A 27,795-nucleotide genomic window follows, 5' to 3' on the forward strand; every position below is an offset into this window, starting at 1 on the left:
CTTTCTTTCACCCCATAGTCCAGCAGGGTCTTGATACAAGACAGACAAGAGAAAAGCAGCCAGCCTGGGCTTCCAACACACCAGAACACGTACAGTAGAGACAGCTTCAGTGCAAGCTTCACGTAAACACACAGAGCGATAGTACATGCTTTACTCACAATCACAGATCAGGAAGATAGGCCTCAGCGCTCTGAGCTTCCTAACACACGCGCGTGCAACACAAAAGAGCAGCACTGAGACCAGCTGGGCGCGTGACACGGATATAGCAATGAGAGCAATAGTACAAGCTTCACTCACAATCACAAGTGTAAGTCGAGAGTGAAATACAGAAATGGAGAGGATGGAAATGAAGTATGAGATATGCACATGGAGGGACTTCAGAAGGATGTGTGGAGAGAAAAGGCATAAGTGACTAATGCAGAGAAGGAATATAGTGTTGTGAAGGGGACTGAAAGAATTAAAGACTTATAAAGCAAGTTTTTACCCAGCAATGGATTTCCTGGTGCTAAGAGTGGTAACTCATTTATCTGATATTTGGTAAAAATCAGTGCCAACAAGCATGGGTAAAGTCCATACGTCCGTTTATTGTAGCCCATTGATGTGTGTGTGTGTGTGGTGTTTAGATACAGTAACAAAACACAGAGGTACCAAAATACTGGTCAGATGGCTAGCTGTGTCAAGCACTGGTTTCTAATTTACAGGTATTAGGTAAGCTTATAATTACATAAGCCATACCTCTAATATATGATATAATCAGTTATGCTTGTCTGGCCATGTCACATCCCTTTCGGAGACCACCTCCCTCCTCCGAAAAATTGTCATCCCACTGAAAACACAGAATAGCTCAGAAATGCCTTGCTTAAGAGCAAAGTAAACTATAAATGAGTCTAGTGAATTTGCAATAAATCAGTTTTTCTAAAATATCCGAATACTGTGTCTGCAAAAAGGTCACAATAGTAGGTTTGTTAATAAAATAATCTTGGTAATATTATGACCTTTTTTTCAGACACAGTGTTCCATGTTGATATATTTGTAATATGCACAAAGCATATCTTAATGGCTACAGGGGCATCTTGGGTGTAGCAATGCTTTGAGGCTGTTCGTGGTTATATGGATCATGCTTGCAGTTTCTTATTGCTTATAAATCTACAAATAGATTCTGCACTGCAGCATGTACTGTGATTGTGCAGCAGATATTCATAGGGAGTGGATGTCCTGAACATTGATAGTTACAAAAAGGGGCCTGCAGAGAGCCTGAGCCTAGTTTCTACATGTTGGTGATGTGCTTTAATGTTTCAATTCCTAAGTTAGTTAGCATGTATAAACTAATGTTAAAACATTTGAGAACAGAGTGACAGGCCAGTCAACACGAATTATATAGGTTTGAGTTTTGGACAACAAAGGCATTATTCAGGTAAAGCGGACCCTAATAGAAGCTCAAGCTGCAAACAGGAACAATACCCCTCAGGCTACGCATATTGTGGCACAGGCATAGGCACATACACCACTGAGCTATTTTATCCGGATTGTAGCTTGTGACTTGCAGAATACACAATGGATTCTGCAACAAACACACTTACCGTCTGAGCTACGTAACCAGCAACCTACGGGTAATATGAAATGCTCTGCAACTGCCATACTAACCACCTACATTTTTTAGATGTCGATTAAAACCATAGACCAGCAGGTTATACAGAAATCAGCAGAAAGTGCATTAACCACCTGAGTTACTTTACCAATAATATATGGCGTAAGACTTGATGGGGTCCCGCAGAAATCTGCAGCAGAAGCCAAAACCCCACGAGATTACCTTACAATGCACACTGAATATGATTTTTTTTTAAAAACATTTTTCCTTGTCGGTTTGCACGGAGACAGTTTCTAAAAACACATAATGCATTTGTACTGGCAGCACATAAGCGGTCATGGAAATTCATGTGTTATTCTGATTCAAGTCACCCAAGCTGTTTTTCGGACACATACTCCCAATTCGTTAACTTTCGTCAGCTCTAAGCCATGAGCTCAGGTGTGTAAATCTAATAAACGTAAACTAGGACTACAATTCCCACAAGACACAAGGTTGCCAATTAAAGGTAAGGACTAAGAGTACGGTGTCCAGACCAAATGGATCATTGTGTCAACCATGTCTATGCCTCTTTGGGAAGTCCATTCTACCTAAAGCTAAGGGCTGTTGCCTTAACCCCTTCCTCCATCTAAAATAACGATGCATATTTTGTGTATAGCTGCCCCGAAGCGTTAACAGAACTTCGCCCGACAGCCTCGATCACCCACCAAATGCTGCCTGGGCAATTTAAGAATATCTGGTGCCCGAGAAAAAATTGGCTCAATTTGACAGCGGTTGATTTATTTTGTAAAGCGCTCAAAAACGTATTTATGTGATTATGTTTACCCCTTTGTAGGGCTAAATGGCTTGCTGAATACAAGAAAACCAGCGCCCTGAGACACAGAGAGCTCTCTAATAAGACATCCGGTGCAAAATTACAGCGCTTAAGCAGAAAAAAAACAGACGCACACAAGCGCGCGCGCACTGACTTAGGCATCCCACACACATAAACACATCCTCTCAAATCGTAATGCTGGGCCCGAGTGAAGACCAGCCATCTCTCTCTAGACACACACACACACACACACCCTCACACGCTTTGCCAATGCTTGTTGATTCCTCTCACTCACCTTCTCGTGCTCTGCTCGCCCAGAAACCGCCGACGCCAGCCAGCACGGTGCTGTCACTTCTGAGTACCTCACCATAATATCCTGGTTAGCCAGGCTTTGTGACTAAGCGTACTCATGCATTCCAGGGATCTGTGGTTGACTCCATAGTCACATGTGCAAATCTAGAAGGGCCATTCACACTTTCATTTTTCTCAACGTTGATAAGAGGAGAACAATTGTGTTGAATAAAATAAGCATCCCTCATATGTGACTAACAAGAGACCTTTGCCCCTGAGAGGTAACCTTGCACTTTACAAATAGGGTTGTTATGTTATGTTAATCTGGTCTCAACTGTAACAAACTGTTCTATGGCACAAAAGCTTATGATTGAAATCTGTTGCAATCAAATGTTTCCTATAAAGCGCTCTGCTGCTCCTTGGAGTCAGATCCGCACTATAGAGAATCACCAACATTAAATACACTCTAGTCAAGAGAAAACTCTCATTCTGAAATCGCTGATTTAAACAATTTAATTTACGTATATTTTTTTGCTGCAAAATCTAAATAGAAGTTAGATAATGTACAAAAAAATGTTAGCTAATGTTGTTTCATTAAATCCTAAAAGTCCGACTTCACAGTCAAGTTGCAACGAGGAAGACCTTTTCAGGACCTTTAATCGATCCCACTCCTCAGGCGGGAGTCGTGCAACCTTCAAACAGCAGCCAGGTGAGTAGTTTTAGCTTAACAGGCCAGTTTTATGGCTTGAGACTCACTTTACGAACACAGTGGCCCAATTACACGTTTCTCGGAAGCAGCTTGCCTTGCTGGAAGGAACGCCAGTCATGGCTCGGGAGGGGGCGGGGGGGGGGGGAGGGTCGTATCACTGCTGGCAAGTGGCAAACCCTCTCAGCCAATCCTAGTGCTGCTCCAGCCTTGTCCTTGTTTAGCTTATAACCAGATACTGCAGAGAAGTCTTCTATTCAGGACATAATTGCAGTAATCGCCGCTTCAGCATTCTCGGAGATGACTAACACGTTGTCTGCGTAAGCTGTTATTTTGACCGTGCAATTGTTGAAGCGTATTCCTGTTATCTGGTCATTGTTCCGAAGTTGGTAAAGGAACGGTTCTATTGCTAGTGGGAATAGGGAAGGGGAAAGAGGACATCCTTGCCTCGTTCCCTGTTCTAGCTTAAACGAGGAAGAGAGACTTTTACCTGCTCTAACTTTGGCGGAAGGGTTAAAATACAGTGCCATTACCATGCGGGTAAAATTGTCACCCAGGTTAAATTTATCGAGTGTTGCCTTAAGATAGGACCAATCAACTTTGTCAAAAGCCTTTCCGGCATCCAATGTGATTGCCACTGTTGGGGACTCTGTTAGTTTGGCTTTCTCCAGGACGTGACAAAGTACGAGAATTGTCACTTGAGAGTCTGTTCTTTAAAAATCCAAATTGTGAGGGATGAATACGTTTGGGTAAATATTTTTGGAGACGTTTAGCAAGGATATTTGAATAGATCTTGCAGTCTATATTATTCAGTGATATAGGTCTATAGTTTTTTGGATCTACTGGTCCTTCCCTTCCTTATATACTTTTAAGTGGTAATTCTGGATCAGAACGGAGTAGCTTTTTCATGTTTGGTATGTTTAGAATGGTAATGATAAATCCTCCTTGCTGGTGAAGTTAGATTTCAAATTACTATTTTAGAAATTCCCCTCGTAGAAAGTGGGAATTTCTCTGCACTTACATTTTGAATATTAATTTTGCCAAAGCCACTGAATGGATTTACACCAAATCATAAAAAGCATGCTTTTTGGACCAAGAGCTAGCCTAGCTTTCTGCCAAATTTGGTGTTCAGCCGTTTTCATTGTAGCTGTATCTAATTTTCCTATAGAAAACTCCATGGGGAAAACACATTTTATGACCCCCCCCCCCTTTTTTTTCTCAAATCCTGCTTAACAGATCACCCTAAAACTTTCCAGGAAGGAGCTGAGGTAGTTGAGATTTTTTGGGGGGGAAAGTTATGGGAAGATTTATCAAATGGTGCCAAAGATATAACCAAAAAATCGATTTCCTGTGGAAACGTGGTCCTAACTATTACTACTAAGTGGTGAACTCTAGAATGGAGATAATTGTGAATGCACTTAAGGGGAGAAGAGTCTGGGAAATGGTAAAGTTGGGGTCGCGCGTTGGTTGACAGTTGTCCCTTATTTTACTGGCAAAGTATAATTCTTAGATAACTTTTGCAGAAAGTGCAATGTTGCATTGGTAAAGAGTATGCATTGACAACCACAAGAACCGAAATGCCCTTCTACCTAAAATAAAACATAATTGTATGTGGTTGGGACTTGTGGCACACAACTCAGACCACCTTACACATCAACACATTTACCTATAGACACAGAATGGGTGAAACTCTATAATACAGCAGGACCATAGTCCTTAAGGATAAAGTTACATTAAAAACCTACAAGTAAATTAGAAATCTTTCTTCTACCTGACTAGCTTCACAGTCATGTTTTTTTCTAGCCTACTCCCAAACCTCTTATTGTTTGGATCGCCATGAGTTCATAGCATTATGCGAAAGCCTTAAACGTATGTCATGTATAGAAAGCGCGGGACTTTGTATCAGGAATCATAGATTCAGGTCCGGATTATCATGTGTTGTCCTACAAGAAACGCGGACTGATCTCCCATCTGAGACCGCGCCGCCCTGGGCAGCAGTAGAGCCATTGTGTCATGGGCCCAGAGCAAGGAAGGAAATGGGCCGCCTGGCTGCTGTCTGGAGTATAAAATGCAGGATTCAGTGGGCCCTGCAGGCCTCTTGGCCCAGGTGCCACTGCACCCGCTGCACCTATGGAATCTGCACTCCTGATGGGAAGGTGTCCTGCAGCTCTCTGTCCAAATATGCACCTCAATTCACATTTTCAATGCTTGCGTGAAACGTCTTTCTTTTCTGTATCTATCATACCTCACTTTACATTTAGGTCCATAAATGTAAGCCCTGCACCCCTCCCCTTCCTCCAACAAGAACAACGAGCACACAATAAGGCACAGTCCTAAGCAAGAGATGATCTCCAGATCTCAGGACTGCGACATCGTCTATGTTTGTACAGGAAGTGCAAAGAGAACATCTCGCGCGCGCAGGTGACACATTTTCACGAATTTCAACACCTTATGGAACCATTCATGGAGTTTTCACGCTATTTATGATGACACGTTAATAACATAACATTCACATTTAATAGCTTTGCTGTACGCAGCCCAAGCATAGAACATTTAACATTTTACAATGATGATAACTCATTTCTAGGAAATGCAACCGTGCTGTAATTTTGAGGTGTAAAAAGGCTGCATGTTAACAATACGGCTTCAGATGTGGTTTCGTTCTCAGGGTGTGTTCCCATTGGGTTTCTTTTGGCTCTTAATCCCTTCTCTCAAAATAGACAAACACGTTTTCTTTCGCTCTGTCTGTCCTTCAGTATCACCATACACTCCACAAAGGATTGAGAATGGGAGGCCCGCGCAGAGAGGAATTGTATTTTTTTTTTTTGCTAATAAAATTCCATACATGAAAATGATTTTGTATTTACAAAAACCAAATATGTACAAAATATAATTAGGGGCACAATGTGTTCGAAATATATTTTTGGTACATATACTATAATAAGTAGAGAGTCGAGGCAAAACAAGATTGAGAAAGAGAACGTGGGATGTAGCAGAGAGAAAGGAGGAGTGAAAAAAAAGAGACAACAGAAGAAAAATAGCAAGAGAGCATGAAATAGCGAGTGAGAGAAAGAAAAGAGAGAAATCATAAAACCACAAATTAACAATTCCAGGCTCTGAGAATGTCAAAGATGGGTCTAATCCACTGTTTTACACAGTTTTGAGCTGTTTTTGGTTCCCAGTGTGACCCTGATTTAATGATCTTTAATTCGCCAACCTTGGTGTAATTTTCACAGCCATTCTGCTGGCACGGCCCAATACAGCACTATCACACACAGTGGCGGCCAGCATGGCTCACGGGAGGCAGGGGGGAGTATCAGGGGGGGGGGGGGGGGTTGAGTGGTAATCTAAAAAAAGAAATCGTACCTTGCCACCGGTTCCGTATCTCTGCTCCTGCTCTCCTCATCTTGGAACAGGAAGCACAGCCAGGCCCCACTGACCAATCACAACGCTGCAATGCAGCTTTGTGATTGGGGCTGGAGGGGTAGGCATGTTCTCCATTCAGGCTGTAATGCAGCCTGCCTGCAGAAGAGGGAAAGTGCGCATGACTGGTTTGGGCGGCCCGAGAGGGGCGACCAAACAGTTATTGCACACTGAGGCGTGGGCAAACCACTCCTCCCCTGCCCTACTCCGAGAGATGACCAGCTCCACCCACCTGCCCGCCAAGCAGCACGGAGTATAAAATTATATTAACGCAAAGTTACTATCCTTTTATGTTTCGCGCTTTGCACTGCTCAAAAGCAGTGGGGTGACAGACGCTCCTCTGCCATAGTGGAAGAGCTGCCACTGATCACACACTGGGAAGGGCTGCTACATATGAATTCCCACCTCAGCCAGGAATAGTAGAAAAGCAAATAGGGCGGAATGAACCCCCTTTTTTTCACGTCTTGCCTACTGATAGCTTTTAGCTGTCTGTTGCTGAAGGATTATTGTTGACAATACCAACACTAACAGAGAGTCTGGATCAGTCAAGTGCTTACCACTGGTTGGTTTTCTTGTCTATTTAATTTGCTTGCATCCTATTCATTGTTTTTCCTCCTTCTAGTGTTTGTGCCGCGGCTAGAGTACAACTTAGTTACTATACTTTTCATTGAAGGACTTCTACCCTTCTACAGTGCCACACCAGGAGACTACTTTTTCTTTTGTTTTCAGCACTCCAGTGCTAGATTTGTAAGAAAATAAATATCAGGACTCTGGTCAGGGGGGCAACTGCAGCTTGCGAAACCTATTGTCCTTGCCAGTGATGTCAATGACAGTACCAACATATCTACTAACCATCACACTCCTACAAGTGCGACATTTCAGACTTTTCCATGCCCCCAATGCTATAAGAATGGATGGGGCAGCAGGTATTAGTCATTTTTACTGTATGTTGAATGAATAAACAACTGTTGTTGTCCTCATCTCTAAATTAGATATACAGCACCACCAGGTGGCAGACTGTCATAAATCCTGGTGTTGACAATTAGCTGCCAGTGCTGAGCACCGGAATCCACCACCTCAAATTAAATACTGCTGGGTTCTATGAGAGTGCATGTGTTTTCTTGCTCTCCTCTGTGTGCAGCTGCCCCTCACATCCCCATCAACCTCACTCTGTGTGTTGTACCTCCTCTCCTCGCCAGCACATCTGTTGCTTCTCCATCCAGCATGTTTTTTTCTTTTTTGTCAAACCCCACCCAACTCCTCTGGAGCATCAAAAATGTAATGTTTTATAATCTTTAAAAATCATTTGTTAATCCACGTGTTAATGAGTGGATAAATAAGTATAAAGAAGCCACAGTTTGTGTAATTGAAGTGTAATTATTTAACCTATATAATATTCACATTAACCAAATGTGCATTCTTAACGTTAGCCTTACTGCAAGTAGGCCTCTGCTGCTCAAAAGCCTCTCACTGTTAAACATCTTGCTGATTTCAAAATGCGCTTTCAAGTTTTCTTTCTCCTTGCTGGAGCAAGGTAAACTATGTTAGTTAGAAACGTGGCGCATTGTTTGCATTTAAAATTGTAGAGTAGATAACTTTAATTGACAGTTGCGATTCACACGGTGCGTGGGGATGAGAAACATCCTTCTATACCATGCAGTGCGGACCCATCATACATTCAAGTTCGTGCAGCTGTGTGTTTACCTGTTCCAAGGAGACGGCGCAGCCTGATTGGTCCCAGTTTGGTGGAGTTAGTGGCAAGAAGTTCTGGAGAGAATGCAATCTGTTTAATTGTGAGTCTTAGAATAGTTGTTTGGAGATCCTATCCTGACTTGGTTGAGGGAAGACCTTTGCCAGACTCAATGTTCCTGGTTCCTGGGTTAGACTATCGAACGCTTATGCTCTGCTTCACCCTGGACCTTTATTTGGTTCACTTAAGACTGACACATTCTGCTTAGGATTTCCCCCTTCAATTCTTAGATGCATCATTTAGTTTAGGGAAGTTCCTTTATGGAACTGATACTTCCTCTGCTCTGCCCCTCACACCACCCTAACAATTTATACCATACTCTTATGGATTGATTAACTTTATGAAATTGTATGCTTACTGACAAATGACTAGTTGAATAAATAAAGCCTGGAACTTTGACTACTGTGCTGATAAACCTTCATGGTTTAGAAAATATCCTCTCTATCGATCTTGGTTTCACTGTATTCTGTCTTGTTCTACTGATGTTAATTTCCAGAATACACATTCAGCTGATGCTTAAATGTCCATACGGATAGTGACGCAATCTGTTTGATGACTACACAAGAGTGGAAGGTATATAAAATTGCTCTGTATCACCTCTTTTGCTTCCTCACAATCCCAGCTCCCTGCTACTCCAGTTGCGGCATTGACTTCCACCCCTCCCCTTCAGCTCCTCCCGTTTTTTTTAATTCATTTTTTTATATAAAGTTGGAGGAGTGTGGTGCAGTGGCCAGGACAGCTGACTTCAGAGCACAGGGCTCACGGTTCGATCCCCAGCTCCGGCGGCAGCTCAGCACAATGTGACTGGGCAATAGCTCACTTAATTTCCAAAACGGCCCCCAGCGCCTTGAGACCCGTAAGGGTGAGTAGTTTGCGCTTTACAAATACTGCTTGATTATTTTTATTATTTATTTATTATATAATAAACAAATTAATTTTCTTTTCTTTTCAGGACCGTTCCTTCGCACATTTGTTTTTTATTTACTGCTCCAAGATTGGCATCCACCATCTTGAAACAAAATATCAAATGTTAAGAAAAATTGTAACTTCTTTATGACTCATAAATGCATTACACAATTATCACTAGCATTTTATATTTCTTTTTGCTGATGCAAAACAGCATTGGCAAAAAACATTGACAACGTCAAAAGATTGGGTAATGCCTCTGAAAGGCGAGACGTATCAGGTTTGTCAATGCTTGTTTAGTGTGCCTGTAGAGCGAAATATATGCTCCTTGGGCAGCCCAAAACAAATGGCAGATTCATAGTATAAATAAACTTGTGTTATGATTTCCTGGTTCACTGGACTAAAATGGTCCAAAATTGTGCAGGAAATATTTGGCTATTCTGAATGGAAAATTAGCTTTTACAGCCATATTAGTGACTGGAGATCGAAACACATCAGCTTCGCTCTCCAACCAGTGAGAAGGACGACTTGGGGGGCATTTTGACCTGCATTATCCAACACACAAAATTAGGTTTACCTCCTCATGAAAAGATACTTTTCAAAACAAAGGTGTTGTGATGTAAATGAAGATCAGGTCCACGTAGGTTCTTGTAAGAATAAGTATTTATTGTGTAAGATGGTACAAGGTGGTAATTGTAAATTTTAAGATGAATCCAAATGATAAAAACCCCACCAGGAGCTGTCACCTTCCAGCTCAGTCCCAAGCTCCCAACTGACTAGAGCTCAGAACCCAACATTCTAAATATGTCATCATGAATAATCACATTCCAAATGATGACAGCAGTGAACAAGCTGGAAAGCCAACACAACAAAGGGCATCAAAAGTGACGGGTAGTATTGATGCACAATTCTAGGCAACCTCAGAGAGATAATAGGATTACCTACCTTGTATGTCACATTTTGTCATCAGGTAAGGAATTTACAGTAATTTTAGGGATGTACGAGAAACTGCTTTACCTTTGTTTAAAGAAATTCATTTTAATTGTTTAAACACTGAGAAAAAGAGGGAGCTGGAGAGTGTAAGAGCAAGAAGGAGAAAAGAGAGAAATTGCAAAAAATGGGAAGGAGATATAAATTAAAGGATAGGATAAAAAAGAGATCATGTGGCAGTGAGAGGAGGGGAGAGGGAGACAGAGGGCGCGGCAAGACTATATTAGCGAAAATAGTTTTTCCATCTAAAGACAGGTCTAACATTTTAGGGAGTTTTTCATGTTCAAGAAATATTTGTCTTTTGTGTAGTGACATAAGGAAATGTAAGGAATTCTAAACGTTCTTGAGCCTTGCTGAACATGAATGTCAGGGGAAGTTCACGTTTTATTTTAAAATACAAACACTCACTCTTGCCTGACATGAACTTTTCCTACTTTAACCAGGAGTTTTTATCAAAGGACAAATCATCACCTGGATGCATGTATATATTCTCTTACAGTCGGAATGAATTACCCATTTTATTTCGGGAGCTCTTAGAAAGAAAAGCATCTATTTGTCCTCTGGCATTGCATTATTGCCCATCATACAATGCTGTAACATCATCAGGACTGAATGAGGCAAAAGTAAATTTTGTTCCACCGCCTTTGTTGGTCATAATGCTGCCTCTAGCAATTACATTTATACCATCAGTGGTAATACTACTTGATGCAGGGATAGACTTTTACAACAAAATGTATCACTGGATTCAGGTGGCACTTACCACCAAAATAAAGACCAGCTCTGGGCAGGTGTTAAATAAGTTCATATTCCACAGCAAGAGCTTGAAGGTGCAGGATAGATCAGAATCTAACCGATTCCCATTTTACTGAGCACCTGACCGAATGTTGAAACCTTGGATTAAATATTCAATATTTGTTGGGTGTATATCTGTTGGGTGTGTACACAAAAATGTACTTTGGATGGCATGTATGGTCAAGTATTAAAATTCAAAGTTTCTGGCATGATGTACCTTGATTACCAGATACAATGATGGACAGAAATATTACTGCACTACTGGTAGAGTTGATCACCTTTTTATTTTTACCACCAGACCATACCTTTTGACACCAATATTCAAACCTTGCACCAGCTCTTAGAAGAGGTGTAACGGGGGCCATCATAAGAGATGCCTAGGCATCAACAGCGCAGTTGGCATGTGCTACGCTTTGCATTAAGTAATGGAGGATTGCTAGCTGCTGGCATCTGTGAATATGTTGACTAACTTTGGTAGGGTGCTTCTGGTGCTACAGAACTCCAGAGACAAAATTGCTTCTCTGGACAACAGATCTGCCAAACTTAAAGAAATGTTTACTTTGCGAGGATAAGGAGGATTCAGTATAGTGGGCAGGCTTTGACTCCTCACTGTCTCATAAGCCATAAAGGGGGCGGGGCCAAGGAGAAAGGATGGTTTTAAAGACAAGCCCTTCCTAAGCAGGGACCCCCTTACTCCCATCCCTCCCTGAAAATCACTAACAAAATCTACTGACACAGACGCCCAAGTTTCAGGGAGGTTGCTGAACACCGCCACCACACACAAGCTGGAAACCCACTCAGTGCACTTGTTTCAGTTTACTGTCTGAAGAGAGTCTATATTGTGATACACACGGTTATAGTGTGTGTTTTGGCAGGTTTGTACCCACTTGGGTGATAATACCATTTTGTCATTTGGAATATGTTATGACATGCTCTATAATATCATATACAGCGCCCATCGTGGCCCAGGGCTCAAGCACTCTCTGCAGTTTGGTCATTTGAAAAGCTAGGTACATGTTCCTACAGTCACGATATGCAGACAGGTTTATGTTTAATATTTTATTTTTCAGTTTAAATTAGCATAATTCAGGCCCCAATGGGTGTTTCAGCGCTTTACGTAGAACTGTTAGAAGAATATAATTACCTTGGTTTCATTACACAACACTTGATGAGAACACATTTCTAGCTGCATGATACAAACGAGAAGCAATACATTTCTATATGGTACTTAGTGTGAAATATTAACAGGTCCAAAGGCTAGGCCTGAGCGGAGTTCGCAGAGTTAGTGCCGAACACACTCTGCCGCGCTCTGCTGAGTTCTGGAAGCGGTGGAGTGAGGTAAGTCGCCCTGCTTGCACTGATTTTTAGTGCCGGAGTTTGTCCGGCACTGTAAAATTTGCGTGAACAGCACTTCGCGCAGCACCAGAGGGTGTGAGCAGTAGCGACCTGCTGTGACGGTCTGAATTGAGAAATCTCGCCGGGCGGTGGTCTAGTATACGATTTTCCTCGCTCGCGCTCACCAACTTAATGTTGGCAAGCTGCAAGAGCGGAATAACTCCGCTCCACGCTGCTACGTAGAGTTTTTCAGAACTCCAAGCTCTACGCGGAGTAGGAAAAACTCTGCAAACTCCATGAGCAGAGCAGAAGTTTTCACCCAGGCCTACTATGGACACACAGTAGGATGATGGTGTCCATATGCATATTTATCCAGTCACATTTTCCACCCTACCACTACCTTCAGGCAACATCCTGCCAGTTCTTTTTTCTGGGATATCACCTCATCAGATCATGGCTAGTGTTTCACATGGATGCAGAATCAGGACAGCCAGAGACATCATTACACTAAAAGATGGTACTGTCCCAAACATCTGGAGCAATTGGTAGCCCTAAAAGTAGACATTCAGCCATTGCATCAAGTCTTTCAGACGGTTTGGCTGTAACACCCATTGTGCATTCACCAAACAGAAGAAGTCCCTGTCAAATGTACCTTGTTGGGATCAGGCACAGGAACTAGTGGCAACTGGCAAGGTCATTCTGTGGTTAGGCCCTGTGCCTGACACTAACATGGCTTGCATTTAGGACAACCGCTAAGGATTTCACTTTAACCACTTCACTACCACCCCTACCACTAAACTACCCTCAATGGCACTGCTTCCCTGACTGCCACAATATAATCTCAATTGACTTCACTCTGCTACCTCTTACCACCACACACCGTCACTGTACTATGATCCCCAAAACTACAACACATCTTGCACCGCACTCCCACTGCTGAACACCACTCAGGACCATAGTGCAACCACCACATAAACATCTAACACTACAGTATCAACAATCAAGCATTAAGGATTACAAAAATAAGTGTGTTCAAATCCAAAAAACACTATTTAAGTCTGAACTACCAGGGGTGTCTTGTAGATGTGGCTGCTGTAAACAGCGTGATTCCATTAAGAAGTATTTGGGCTGTGCATATGGTATGACATAGGCTGTACACTGTTTGGTGCATGTCTTTGAACCTCACCCAGCATGTCACATATAACACATACTACATCCAATGCGCTTCCAAACAAGCACTCCGAAAAGGCACCCAGGAAGCTGATGTAAATCCTAGTGTTTTTTGGCCTGATTCGAGGTATGAATCACTATCCAATTGCTGCAATCTAATACACAGGGGCGGCTCCTCCATGTGGGCGGAGGAGCGTCGCCCCACTGCTTTCTTGCAGTGCGAGAAGCAGAAACATAAAATGGTATTATAAATACCATTTTATGTTTCTGCTTCTTGCACTGTGAGAAAGCAGAAGGTTTTGGGTTGGCGGTCTTGCTATAGGGCAGGGGAGGAGTGGCTTGCCCACTCTGTGGGCGCTGACTATTTGGTCGGCCGCAGAGCCGACCAAACCACTCATAAGCACTCTGCCTTTCCTTCATGTAGGCTGCATGCCCGCCCCCCCACATGACCCCCCCCACCCCTGAGTCATACCAGCCGTGACTGCTAATACAATCTGAATGATACATACAGCTGGAGAAATATCCACAAGAACACAAAATATAACTGAAATGAAGCAGTAAAACAAAGTTATCAAAATGTAATGAAAAAGAATAAGGCAACATGTTGGAGATCATTAAAACAATAAAGGAAAAGAAACTTTCAGCCTGATTTATATATATTGATGGGAAACATACTCCTTCGCAACAGACTATCCTTACTCCCAATATAATGGTCCACCTGCCGGACTTAGTTGCCGGCGGACCATAGTGTGGCAACAGCATAGGATACTCCATCTCCGCTGCGGCCAAATGTCTATGATGACCCGACGGAGTAAAAGCCATCTGAGAATGGGTGGGCATATTGCTGTTTTTTACTCCAGTCATCACCAGGAAAACCCTGGTGGTAAGGTGCAGTAAAAGACTAAATATCCCTCCCTCACCATGAGGGTTGACTCCCATGGCTAGGGAAGCATTTGTTTTTATTTTCAAAAAGAAAATCATGCTTCGGGATTTTCGTTTTGAAATCTAAAATTTAAAAAAAGTTTGACACACAGCTCCATCATGTTGACGGAGCTGTGTGTCAGACTTAAAAAAGCATTAACAGGAACTGCTGCAATGTTTGTTCCTACCAATGCTTTAGAAATGACCGCAGGCTTGGTATCCTTTCTAACTTTGGCAGAAGCGAACTCCATCAGGGCCATGGAATAATGTACTCCGTTGCCATGACAGATTGAACCTCGGTCCACTGAATTTTAAATTGGCCCTTTGTTACAATTTGAAAAACTCTGAACACCGAAGAAATGCAAGATCCAGACAAACTGGTGGCCGAATACAGCTGGACAAAGTACTTCGCCTCCTTTTAGAAAGCTACTGGGAGCCTAAACTTTAAAATATTGAACCAGGAAGAAACATGTATTAAAATATCTGTAAGAGTAATTATGTAACAAGTTAAAACAACTGAATGATCTAAAGGCCATTGGGCCAAACCGGTGCAATATTAACTCCCTGAAAATAAATCCGACATGTCTACGAGTCATTGATATAATGTGGTAAATACACAGGTTCTTGGAAACGTGAATTGTTTCTCCCTATTTATAAATTAGAATTGTCAAAGCCAATAGGTGAGACTTTTGGGACCTATTAGCTTTGCGAATGGTTTTAGCGATACTGTAGGATGGCTAAAGAAGAAGAATTTGAAAAAACCTATGAAGTGGCTGTATGCATCATTTTGTAAGCATGCACACCCAGCATGCACCTGCCTACAATATGACACAGGAGCCTTTTTGTTGGATCAATAAATAATAAAAAAAAAGTACAAAAGCATCATTCTTTTAAGTCAGTGGGAGAAGCAACAACATGGATCTAAGCATCAACGGGGTGCAAATGGGAAAAACAACATGGACGGTGGGAGGCATAGAAAAGCAAATGAGAGAGAGAGCATCGTGTAGCTGGTGGAGATGCACATGGGCAAGAAAACAATGCTAGGAGAAGCAAAAAAGGCAAGTGCATCATGTAGAGGGGTGGGGAGAAGCACACGGATGAGAGAGAGGAACACGGAGCGCAGGGGGGGCATCTTAGGGAGATAAATGGAAAACACATGCACAATTGTGAAGTGCTTAAGACAAAAAAAATAGCTTCCTAAAAGTGAGCAGTGGAAGGACACAAGTATTTTGGCAATGCTCCAGGGGAGGGACAGACACAAGCTGCTGTTCAGCATGGCTAAACATTCGTGGCACAAAGGAGAGTGGCGAGGAGTGGAGTGTCATAAGGTGGAGTGTCATGGAGTAGAGTGGATTGTTATGGAGTGGTGGAGAGAGTCGTGGAGTGGTATAGAGTGGTGTAGAGTAAAGTTAGGTGGCGTGGAGTGAAGTGGAATGTCATGGAGAGGCATGGAGTAGAGTGTGCGAGTGGAAGGACGTAGAGTGCCGTAGAGAGCAGAGGCATAGAGGACAGTGGTGCAGAGCAGAACAGAGTGGCGTAGAGTGCAGTAGCGTAGAGTACAATATTGTAGAGAACAGTAGTGTAGGGTGCAGCAGAGAAGTGGCGTAGAGTGCAGTGATACAGAGTAGATTGGTGAAAAGTGCAGTGATTTGGAGTGAATTGGTTCTGAGTAAAGTGGTGTGGAGTGCATTGGCATGGAGTGCAGTGGTTAGAGTAGAGGGCAGAGGCATAGAATAAAGAGTCGCAGAGTTTAGTGGTGCAGCATTGAGTACAGTGGCATAGAGTGAAGGTGAGTGGTGTGAAGTGGCACGGAGTGGAGTGGCATAGAGTTAATTGTTTCAGAGTAGAACGAAGTGGCGTAGAATAGAGCAATGCAGGGTAGAGTAGAGTTGTGCTGGGGACAGTGCAGTGGTGTTGAGTGCACTGGCATAGAGTGGATTGGTGCAGAGTAGAGTGGAGTAGCTAAAGCTGGAGTGGTGTAGAATGCAGTGGTGCATAGTAGAGTGGGGGAGGTTGCATTGGCAATAGAAGAGTGATGCATAGTGGAGTAGAAAGGCATTGGGTTAAGAGGCGTTGTGTTAAGTGGAATAGAGTGCAGTGTTGCATAGATGGTTAGAATGGCATAGAGTAGATTGGCATAGAGTGCAGTGGCATAGAGTGGAGTAGCGTGAAGTGGAGTGGCATAGAGTGGAGTGGCATAGAATGCATTGGCATAGAGTAGAGCGGTGTAGACTATAGTGCGAGCTGCATAGAGTAGAGTGGCACAGAGTAGAGTGGCATAGAGTTTAGTGGTGGAGAGTGGAGTGTTGCAGAGTAGATTGTTATAGAGTGCAGAAGTGTAGAGTTTATTAGAGTGTCAGTGGTGTAGAGAGCAGTGGATTCAAGTACAGTGGTGCAGGGCAGAATTGAGTAGCATAGAGTTCAGTGACGAGAGTGCAAGTGTGTAGAATAGAGTGGCACAGAGTAGAGTTTAGTAAAGTGCGTTATCCTAGAGTGCAGCAGACTGGCGTAGAGTGGTGCAGAATAGAGTGCAGTGCTATGGAGTGAAGTGGTGCAGAGTCGAATGGCATAGAGTTCAGTGGTAGAGAGTGCCGTGTTGCAGACTGGAGTGGCATAGAGTGAAGTCGCGTGGAGTGGTGTAGAGTTGATTGGTGCAGTGTAGAGTGCAGTGGGTTAAAGTGAAGTGAGGCAGAATAGTGGCGTGTAGTGGCGTAGAATGCATTGGCATAGAGTAGAGTGGTACAGAGTAGCGTGGCGTAAAGAGCAGTGTTGTACAGTACAGTGTGCGGAGTAGAACAAAGTGTCAGAGTGCAGTGACATGGAGTACAATGGTGTAGACTACAGTGGTGTAGAGTGATACATAGAAGAGTATAGAGGCATAGAGTGCAATGATGTAGAATAGATTGGCACAGAGTGCAGTGGCGCAGAGTGCATTGGTATTGAGTAAAGTGGTGTAGAGTGCATTGGTATTGACTACAGTAATTAGAGTAGAGTGCAATGGTGTAGAGCAGAGTCGAGTTTAATGGCGCAGAGCAGTGTAAAGTGCAATGGCACAGAGTGAAGTGGTGTGGAGTGGCAAAGAGTGGAGTAAAGCAGAGTGCAGTGGCACAGAGTAGATTGTTTCAGAGTAAAGTGAAGTGGGTAGAGTAGAGTTGTGCAAGGTAGAGTGGAGTGGTGTATGGTAGAGTGCAGTGGAATAGAGTGCAGTGGCGTAGAGTAGAGAGACATAGAGTGAAGGGGTGCAGACTAGATAGGAGTGGCATAGAGTGGATTGGTATAAAGTGCACTGGTGTACAGTGGAGTGGTACAAAGTAAAGGTGCATTGGCGTGGAGTAGACTGGCATAGATTGAAGTGACATAGAATAGAGTGGTGTAGAGTGCAGTGGCTTAGAGTGCGTGGTGCACAGTACAGTAGTGTGGGGTAGAGTGAATTGTCAGACAGTAGAGAGGTGCAGAGTAAAGAGGCACAGAGTGAGGTGGTGTACAGTGGAGCGGTGCGGAGTGGTGCAGAGTAGAGTGGCACAGTGTGGAGTGGCATAGAGTGAAGTGGCATAGTGAAGAGTAGTGCAAAGTTCAGTGGCGTTGAGTGGTGCAGAGTGAAGTGGGGGCAAAGGGGAGTATGCATGGTGTTGTATGGCTCTGCCATCATTAACAACACCTCTTCAATTGAAACTGCCATTACATTTGCATAGATGTACAGTTTTGTTTCTAAATGTATACAGTGCAGAAATGATCATGTGTGGAAATGTCATCACCTAATGTATTGATTTTTTATTGTATTAAAATATCTGTTTCCACTACACTTCAGAATTACCAAAAGATATGCTTCATTTGTGCTTTCCTAATTCTGACATATTCCAGAAAATCTGCACAGTTCATTTACAGACATTTACATTTTGTTGTGGGATAGGAAACAATAACATTATACAGCCTTCCTCATCTAGCATACACACTCCCAATAACCAGCATGATTGCCACATAAATCCTCACACTTCGAAGTCAGAGAAAGAAAATTAAACACCAAGCTCCCTGGATGAAGAGCCTGACACTTGACCTCTGTCTTTGAATGCACAGCAAATGTGACAAGATAAGAACTAGATTTAAAGGTCTATTTACAGGAATGAAGTGCTCCAAAGGATACAGTAAAATAAGGTATGGGTCACAGAAGCAACAAACCCAAGCTGGGCAGCCTAAAACAAATAAAGCCAGAACATCGAAAGCAAACAAATGTAAGTTACAAACCACAAAGCTAATTGTAAGCAATGGGTGAAATGCATTCCCAGGTAAGCCTTCCGAATATCCCCAAGATGTTGTCTGCAAACCAGACAGCTACTCTGTCTTGTAGGCATCGCCCTAAAAAGGCCTAAAAATGCCCCAATTATTTATTCTTCACAACATTGATTTACTTAATCAAGGTAAACTCCTTTTCTAAGTCTATCACTGATAATATAGTGAAATTTCACTGAACCCCGGACTGGCCTGTAATATGCCGTTGCTTTTACTCTAGCACAAGCAGCATGCAATTTGCTTTTTGTCAGCAAAATCAAAAGCAAAATCATAGTCCTTGAAACTACACCCAAACCACATAGCACACCAGAACTAGTGTACGGAGCAGGTGAAACATTGTGCATGCCTGGGGGACAATCATCTAATATGGAGCCAAAAATGTAAGTACATGAAAAACAACATAATTGCGTTGGTATATGGAAGAAGCAGATTCGATGCTCCGCATGGAAGTATACATTGATGCCTATCTTTAAAGCGAATGAAGCAAAGGTTGTCCCAGTCATAGTGTATGGGGATATTTCTTGGCAACCATTCAGAAGTTATTCAATTGATGGCATGGAAGCAATTATCACATACAACTACTTTCATGTTAGTGATTCATCTTGAGATAATTAGGCTGGAACTTGATTTAACATCAGTCACTGATTCAGACCCCTTTGATGGGCTTTAATGCCTCCAGGGATTTAGAGTACAAACTAACAGGTGAGGTGTTTACTGAAGTAGGTCATCAGGCTAATCTATTTAATGGCGTTCACGTTCAGTACTATACCCGACAGATCAAGACACCACAATGTGAGGAGCTATCCGTTAATAGTGAAGTTACTGTAAAGTAGTTTATGGCTAATATTAAGAGACTAGTGAAAAAATGTGCACCAATGGTAGATGAAGATGCAATATCGGTTAAGAGCTTGTATCATATGTACATTAAATATATCACAAGAGAAATACCAATATACCTAAAGATGTCTTGATATTCGCAACAATGTTTATTATTTTTAAGGATCTGGCTGAGATATATGAACTTATAAAAGCATACAGGAACTTGTACTGGTATATAAAACACATGAATATAAATAGCTCAACAATGCTCTATATTCTATTTAAATGTCAATTTTTTGTGAAAATATGAGATGCAAACATTGAAATCGGTGTTCTCAGTCATGAAGTCAGAAATGGACTATGATGCTAGATTTCAATTAAGTGCGGATGATAAGAAATTGTTAACTAAAATGTGCACATTTTGGAGCCTTTTTATTGTTGCTAGATTAAATTCGGATTTGATTTTAGAAACTAGTATGGTTACTTGTTACAATATTTTACTAGATTGAATCAAATTATACATTAATTGATATCAAACCTGCCCACGGAGTTACCATCCTGTAGCTTCACATTACTAGCCATGCTGCAATGTTCTCGGCACATTTGTTCGTTAAAAAGCGAAGTTGATCTTTCTAAGATACCAACAACTTGCAAATACTTATCCAAAGCACATCACGTGCAGATCGGCTTAGTATACTGTGAGAGCGGAGCAATCAACTAGAGTGCATGTGCCCGAGTATCAATGTGTAAAAATACGTGAGACATTGTGGAAGTACTCTTGCAGAGTTAGACTTGTGCTTCCTGGCCAGCATCCTTCCAGCCTAGCAGTCACAATACTAGCTTTCAGCACACATTGGAGTTAGAGCTCATCCCAGTCTGGAACATTGTAATTGGCTGACTCCAGGCTTATATGTAAGGCTCCCAGTTTTCAATTTTTACAGATAATACAGACAGAAAACAGTGTGTTTCCTGTCTTTATTTATTTTATATACAGAAAAATACTGAAAAGTGTGCTTCTTATGAGTGACTCACCATGCTGTCTTTCATGAATTCCAGGCAAAAGCTGAGCAGATAGACAGAATGGGGGATTACAAAACAGCATCAGATTTTTTTTTTTTGTGTGGAGTTTTATATAGCGCTAACTAGACCCGGAGGTATCAGAGCGCTTTACATGAGCTCCAGTTGCGTTACATATGGACGCATTCATTTTTGTTAGGCATGGTGAGATTAAGTGATTTGCCCAGAATCACAGAATGTTGAGCGTCTCTGCCGAGACTCGAACCCGGTTCCCCAGCTCCAAGTTCGACCGCCCTAGCCGTTAGGCCACATTCTCTCCCCGATACAAATACAGACATATGGTAACATTCATTTGTAGTATAACACTAATATGCACTTATGGGTGTAGTGTTTTGTTATATGTGGATGCTTAGTTTGCTAAGGCGCGACAGGGCATCCATGTACGAGGGCACGTCTAAGAGTTAAATAAATGTGGTAATATACCATTTTACGACTCAATTTATTCTTTAAACACAAAATAAATATGGATAAATCCCAATTTGAAGGTCAAAAAATAAATATGGATAAATACAGACGGAAATGTAAAAAAAAATATATATATACCATAACACCGGGAGCCCTACTTAGTTATGTTAGTTCATGCTCCTATCACTTTACTCCAAAAGTGATGAATCATCCATCTTCACATTGAGTGCAACAAGTGGACGTCTTTGAAGGTAGCGGTGGCATGATTATTCTCATCTACAATTCTCAATGGTTCAAATAATGCCTCAATACATTTCGGGGAACCCTGCATCAGGAGTAAGATTACAAATGGTTCCTCTTAACTGTGGGAAAGAACAATGGTGTGCATAAGCACACATTAAAAATGTAAACTATGGGTCATAATTAACTTTTGCTATGAAGATCTTGAACTCCCTCACTGATCTCTTGATTCTAATAGCACTCTGCTGGTCAAGGAAGTGAAGAGAATGGTAATTATATATGGAAAATGTAGGACAGCCTACAACACTTGACATGATTTAGAGGAAGGCAGTAATAAAGAATCCACCAAAACATGCCTCCAGTGAAGACCCTTTGAGTTCCGCCAAAGCTGGATTGGACCTTGTTTAACACGGTGGAGCACTTGTCCACCTCCATCTCTGACATCAGACAGAGTTAACTCTGTGAATGATCTCCATGGCAATGGCGGCAAATCTAAAGAAAAAGGTTATTGTAGTGTCCCTATCAAACTAGGATATAGCCCATATTGTTATGGAGACTATTATATGGACAGTTACTGTGCACTTCCAATTGGTGGACATTCCCCGACCCATATTTGCTATCAGAACTTTTGCTAGTTCTCAGAGCATAGGTGGGTTTTCTACAAAGTGGCTCCTCTTTTGGCACAGATATTTACTTTGGTGAAGAAACCTAAATAGCTACTAAGGACAATCCCAAAAACGGTGAATTTTCAAACGCCACAAATCTAAATCAGGCTGCCTGAGTAACAGAGCACAAGCATGTTTATGTTAATATAAATTGGAGGCATTTGTTTCATATATGCACTCAACAGTTATTGATTATCTCTTTACCCATATACAAAGTTGGGTAAGGTGCATTTCTTTTTCATGACTATAACTAGGTACAGCTCCAAATGTGTTATCCTTAAGGTGAGATGAGGAAGTGAAGTTCTCAGAATTTTACTACCTGGTGCAACTTTCAGTCTGCAAAATAGTCACAATCGTTAGTAGTCATGAGACATCCCAGTCTGTAACAAATGTTTTAGCACACTCTAGTGACATGTGATACACTACCACTAATTTAACACACTATGCTGCCAAGTGAGTGCATACTCCCCTCATCATGGACAGTGCCTGACTCTGACACAAAATCAGGTCCACTCTTTGGGATACAGTATATGCATCCACCAAACAGAAGAAGTCCCTGTCCAACGTTGTTGGAATTTGGCACAGGAACCGGTGCCAATTTTGGATGCCATTTTGTGTTTAGTTCATGTTTCTGTCCCTAAGATACCTGGCACAGTGGACATTGCTAGGCACTGTGCTTCCACCCCCCTCCACTTTTCAATCACTCCACTACTACACTACCCTCACAGTACTATGTTGCTACCTTGACTACTGCAATACAATCTCAAAGCACTGCACTATTTTCTCTTGCCACCACAAATTTCCAGTGGACTATCACACCTAGTACTACAATACCCCCAGTAGGACCACAGTGCCACTGCAAAACATCAGTATTCAGAATCATACTACAACCACATTACTATCTATCAACACTACACTACCAACCCCAGCATTTAATGTCTCTCCCAGATATACTACTCTGACAACCTCCAAAAAAGAGCAACATGTGTATCAGTAGTTTTTTTTTCCATGTACAGATGGTTTGTATGTAATAAGTACACGTGCTGATAATATCTTTACCTGGAATGGTGATTGCTTAAGATAGTCCTTACAAAGAATAAACTGCTGTTGGTTATGATGCGTCATCATCTAGGGTCACTTGCATGTCAGTCTCAGATGGAAAGTTTAGGCCAGGCTTCTCCAACAAGTAGCTCATGAGCTACCGGTAGCTCTCCATCTGCCTGTAACCAGCTCTCCTGGGTGCTCAGCCTAGTAAATAAGGGCCTTTTTGGCTGAATTAGTATATGTATACCACCATTGAAAAGCGTGTATCAGAGACAAAAATGGATGTATTTTCAGAACTTATAAGCTGATATTTGGAAAAAGGATTCAATTTCCAAAATATATTTAAAGCTGGTATGTAAATGATAAATCATGTGACATTTTGGAAACTTGTTAAAAATATTACCTTGGTTCCAGCTAAGGCTGCTATTTACTACCCATGCAAAACCATTCCAAATTATCAAAGCCTGGTTACTGCATGTTGTCTTGCATAGGGCGGCCACTATTGTAATCTTGTCTGATGTAGTCTCTATCACAACATTAATGATAGTGGTTTCTTGGTATTATTGTCGTTGAACATAAGTAGGTCTTATTGCATAAAAGGTTTGACACCCCTGGTTTAGGATGTCTTCACTGAAGTGATAATTGATACCTCTTGAAAAGACTCACATTCAGTTGTTTTTGGAGGCTACCCAATATGGCAGCTTCCTCAAGTTTCAGCTCAGGCATTCCACAGTTGGGTATTCAGGAAGTGTATAGTTCTGCCCCATACCTCTTCCTGCTAAATCTAATTTTGGTTCACTTTGTTTACTCTAAGGGCAAGAGCTGGAGAGCAGTGAGGCGTGAGCTCCTGTAGTAAATTTGGGCTGAATGTCAGTGGACTTGGAAAGATGTGCATAATACCTTAAATGTTAGTCTCTGTACCGTAGTGAACCGGAGAGACTCTTTAAAGGCTGAGTGATGCAAGTTGGTTTCTTGAGGTCCAGAAACAGCTGGATGTTTGGTTTAGCATTCTGTGAAATGTATGGATATTTTACTTGTGGCAGTGTCAAGATTAGCTCACAATAGTGAATCTAAGCCAGCATCATAGCACTAGAAGGTGTTATGCACCGGGTTAATGCCAGGCACAAGAGGATTCTCGTCAACATAGTTAGTTGGTTGTTGGAGTTTTTACAACTCTCCAAATTGATTTATAAAGAATACCCCAGGATTGAACTACACTCCTAAATTATTTAAAGAGAGAGCAGATGTGGGGGAAATCCTAATTCCACTCCACACTTAGATAATGCTCTAGAGAACTCACCACATAATAGAATTTGAGCCTTTATGCTGTTCGGGTAGACCTTTCTTATCCAATGGTGTATATTTTATAAACCATTTTATTAATATTTTTCAATTCATACAATATGCCTGAATGTACAATTGTTTAGGCATATTTTATTTCCTATTCCACTTGCTATTTATACAGCAGCATATTCAACTCTGGAGATTTCAATGTCTGGTATTTTACTCAACTCATTTTCATAGCAGTTTCAACCGAATGGTACTTGAAGAAATTATTATACCTTTTCCCACAGTTAACTTGTTTGTCCTTGAAGAGTATTCTTTATATGTTCTTCTGGTTATAGACTACAATTGGAGTTGCAGTGGGTCTATAAGATTGGGGTGCCTCCTCTGTGTCGGCGTCACTACATTCATGAGAACCTACTCAGGCTGGAAGGGAGGGGGCAGGAAGTAGTATGCAAATATATGCTTTGCACTCTTCTTCATGGGCTGCGGCCTTGGCTCATGTTACCTTTGACACAACATTCTAGGGTGATCTATTCTCACCCTTTCCTGTCTCGTTATAGCCTTAGTGTAACTCATTCCTGGTGTTCATGCTAAGTCTTTTGTGCAACGCTCTTTGTCCTTCTCTATGGAGCGGCCTGCAGGGGCCCCCTGCAAAGTATATGGAGGGCCCCACCTCCGGACTCACTCAGTTGCTCTCAGGTCAGAATACTGTGCTGTAGGGGCCCCCTGGAGCCTAGCCCCCCCCCCCCCCCGCACTGTGGGGGCTGCAGGCCTTTGTTATGCCACTGATCCACTGGTATATATAGATTTCATATGGTCTGAGATGCTTTTTAGTTGATCCTCGTGTGTCATCAAACAAATGTGGAGTTAAAAGTCATATGGTCCATGCAGACTTTGAGAACAATGAACAAAGCCAACATAATTGGATTTAACTGAGAGTAGGGACAATTCCAGTCTGCTGGTATCGATTTCAGAGAGATGAAAGACTCCTTTTTAAGGCAATTGTCCTTTAAAATGGCCCACGTTTTATAGCAGACACCTGCCTAAACCTTACAAACATCACTAGATCCACTCAGATTGGGCACTAAACAGAGACTCTAAAGAAAATTACCCCAATCCCAACAAACACTCTGTATTTTTCTTCCCATGGAACACCTAGTCTTTCTGCAACAAAACATCCCTCATCACTGAGACATGGATTGACCCTAAAGGCACTGCCACACCAGATATGCAGCTTTTACTGACAGAGCATGGAACTTCAAATGCTGTGATGTTACCATTAGGATCAGTAAATCAGTTACATCCATCCAAGTTCCTAAAGTAAGCACACTGTATATATCCTTTGAATTTCATTCTATCATTGCCCCCTTCAAAGCAAATATTCTATCACTGCACCCGCATTGGTTATTTGTGTGAGGATCGCCATGCAGTCAGTGACCAAATTGTACTCACACCCTTATCTGTCTTCCTGGAGACTTAACCCTCGTAATCTCACCATCCTTCTGCAGAATTTCACCTTCTATGAGTGGCCACTCACTGCCAAACACACACTCTGTACCAACCCATAAGCAGGGAAAGCCCCTGGGCCTAAATCTAATTTGTTGCCAATTAATCGTTTCTCTATTCATCCCTCCCTTTGACCGGACCTAATACACAATGGACTTCAGTATGAGTAGACTCCTAATTACAGTAGTTATCAGCCCCTTTAGAATTATGAGATCTGCAGAAACACTGTGGATCGCTAACTTTCCGTGGGCAAATCTCCAGATGAAATTCTGAACTAAAATGTGGAACTTCTGGGGAAATCAGACACATAACACATTCCCCTGGTAATTCCTCATTTCTAAGTGGATCTTCAGGGTTCAACTCATAACAGGATGGATTTTCCCCACTCCTGGAGCAACCTGTATCCCTGGTATCAGTAACTGTCGTGGTGGGTGGAATCCAGAACATTTACTGGGCTACTCGAAAACAGGGCCAATGTGTTGAATATCCGTCCTTTGCCAATGCTTGTTTGTGGTTGACCAGAGCTCACTCATGTCGCTGAAAATGTGCTCCCCGGTCAAAAGATGTAAACCAGGGGTCTCCAACCTTTTGTGTGATAAGAGCTACATTCATTGTGAGCTACTATTATTACTAGTGTTGTAATAGTGACCACATTAGACAAGATTATATTAATGTCCGCTGTATGTCAGTTTACTAGCAGTGATCCACTCAGGGCATCAGTCATGGCTGTCAGCAGGAATGTAAAAAAAAGACTTTGTCAATTTGGAATATAAAACATCCGCAGCTGCAAAGCCTAAGCATGAAAGTAAGAATACTAATAATAAGTGTCTCCACATGATTTATCACTCAAAAAACAGTTTTTTAAATATATTTTGGAAACTCAGCCATTTTTGTGCAAACATCAGTTCAAGAGTTCTGAAAATACACACGCTTTTGGCTTGAAAACACAGTTTTGGCACTCATACAAACATTAATTAATACATTAACATATAATTCAACCAATTAAAAGCGTTTAATTGAGTATGCTGTGATGCACACAGGAGAGCTACCAGTAGCTCATGAGGTGCTCGTTGGAGAAGCCTGGTCTAAACACATTCGAGTAGAAGGCTGGAAATGCCTGTGCCTTATAAAATGCAGGTTTCAAAATAGTAAGCCAAGGATGATTAAAATATGTGATCAAATGTAGTAAGCATTCAAAGCTAATCAAACACTGGAAAAGAAAAGACATCGCTACCTGTATGTTTCTGCTCATCTAGCACGTTTGAATGTTTAGAAGTGTTATTTCTCATGTTTCCTAGTAAAGAGGACTCCGGAATTGTTGTACTACCACCCATTTTAATAAAATAATTAACTGAGAGTTGTCAGTTCTTTTTGTCTGCCTAGTGCGGTTTGCTAACTGCAGTCATAATATTAATTCCCACTGGTCTACCTCACTCCCTGCAAGCACAACAAGCCAAAATATGTCATGCAGAGGCCCGGATGTGTCAGCGCGCCCCGGAAGTACTCACTCTGAATGGCTGGTCCGGGATGAATGGAAAGTAGGAGAGAGATGACTGTGCTTTGCCCCATTCACCAGCCACGCAGGCATTTCTGAGGAGCTGCTTTTCTGCAAATGCAACTTTGAGTTCCATGGCCACATCTGCGTCGTTCGCATCCCCACATGTGAGGCTGATGTCAAAGCTGTGAAAGGCAAGGGGGAAAAAAAATCAACCCTCTAATCCTGGGAAAAGAAAGCAAAGTACTGCCCACATGTGGTTTCCAGATCATTTCCACATCTTCGGC

General features: G+C 42.0%; 1 protein-coding gene across 1 annotated transcript in view; it reads right to left on the reverse strand.

Moving 5' to 3' along the window:
* The window catches only part of LGALSL (galectin like), a 50,073-nt gene that overhangs the window by 15,843 nt on the left and 6,435 nt on the right, over positions 1–27,795 (reverse strand). Inside the window, exon 4 of the mRNA XM_085612531.1 lies at positions 27,522–27,693. Within this exon, the coding sequence (XP_085468657.1) occupies positions 27,522–27,693 (172 nt within the window). The remainder of the gene's footprint in view (positions 1–27,521; positions 27,694–27,795) is intronic.

The sequence above is a fragment of the Triturus cristatus genome, chromosome 6, assembly GCF_964204655.1.
Source record: "Triturus cristatus chromosome 6, aTriCri1.1, whole genome shotgun sequence".
Classification (NCBI taxonomy): domain Eukaryota; kingdom Metazoa; phylum Chordata; class Amphibia; order Caudata; family Salamandridae; genus Triturus; species Triturus cristatus.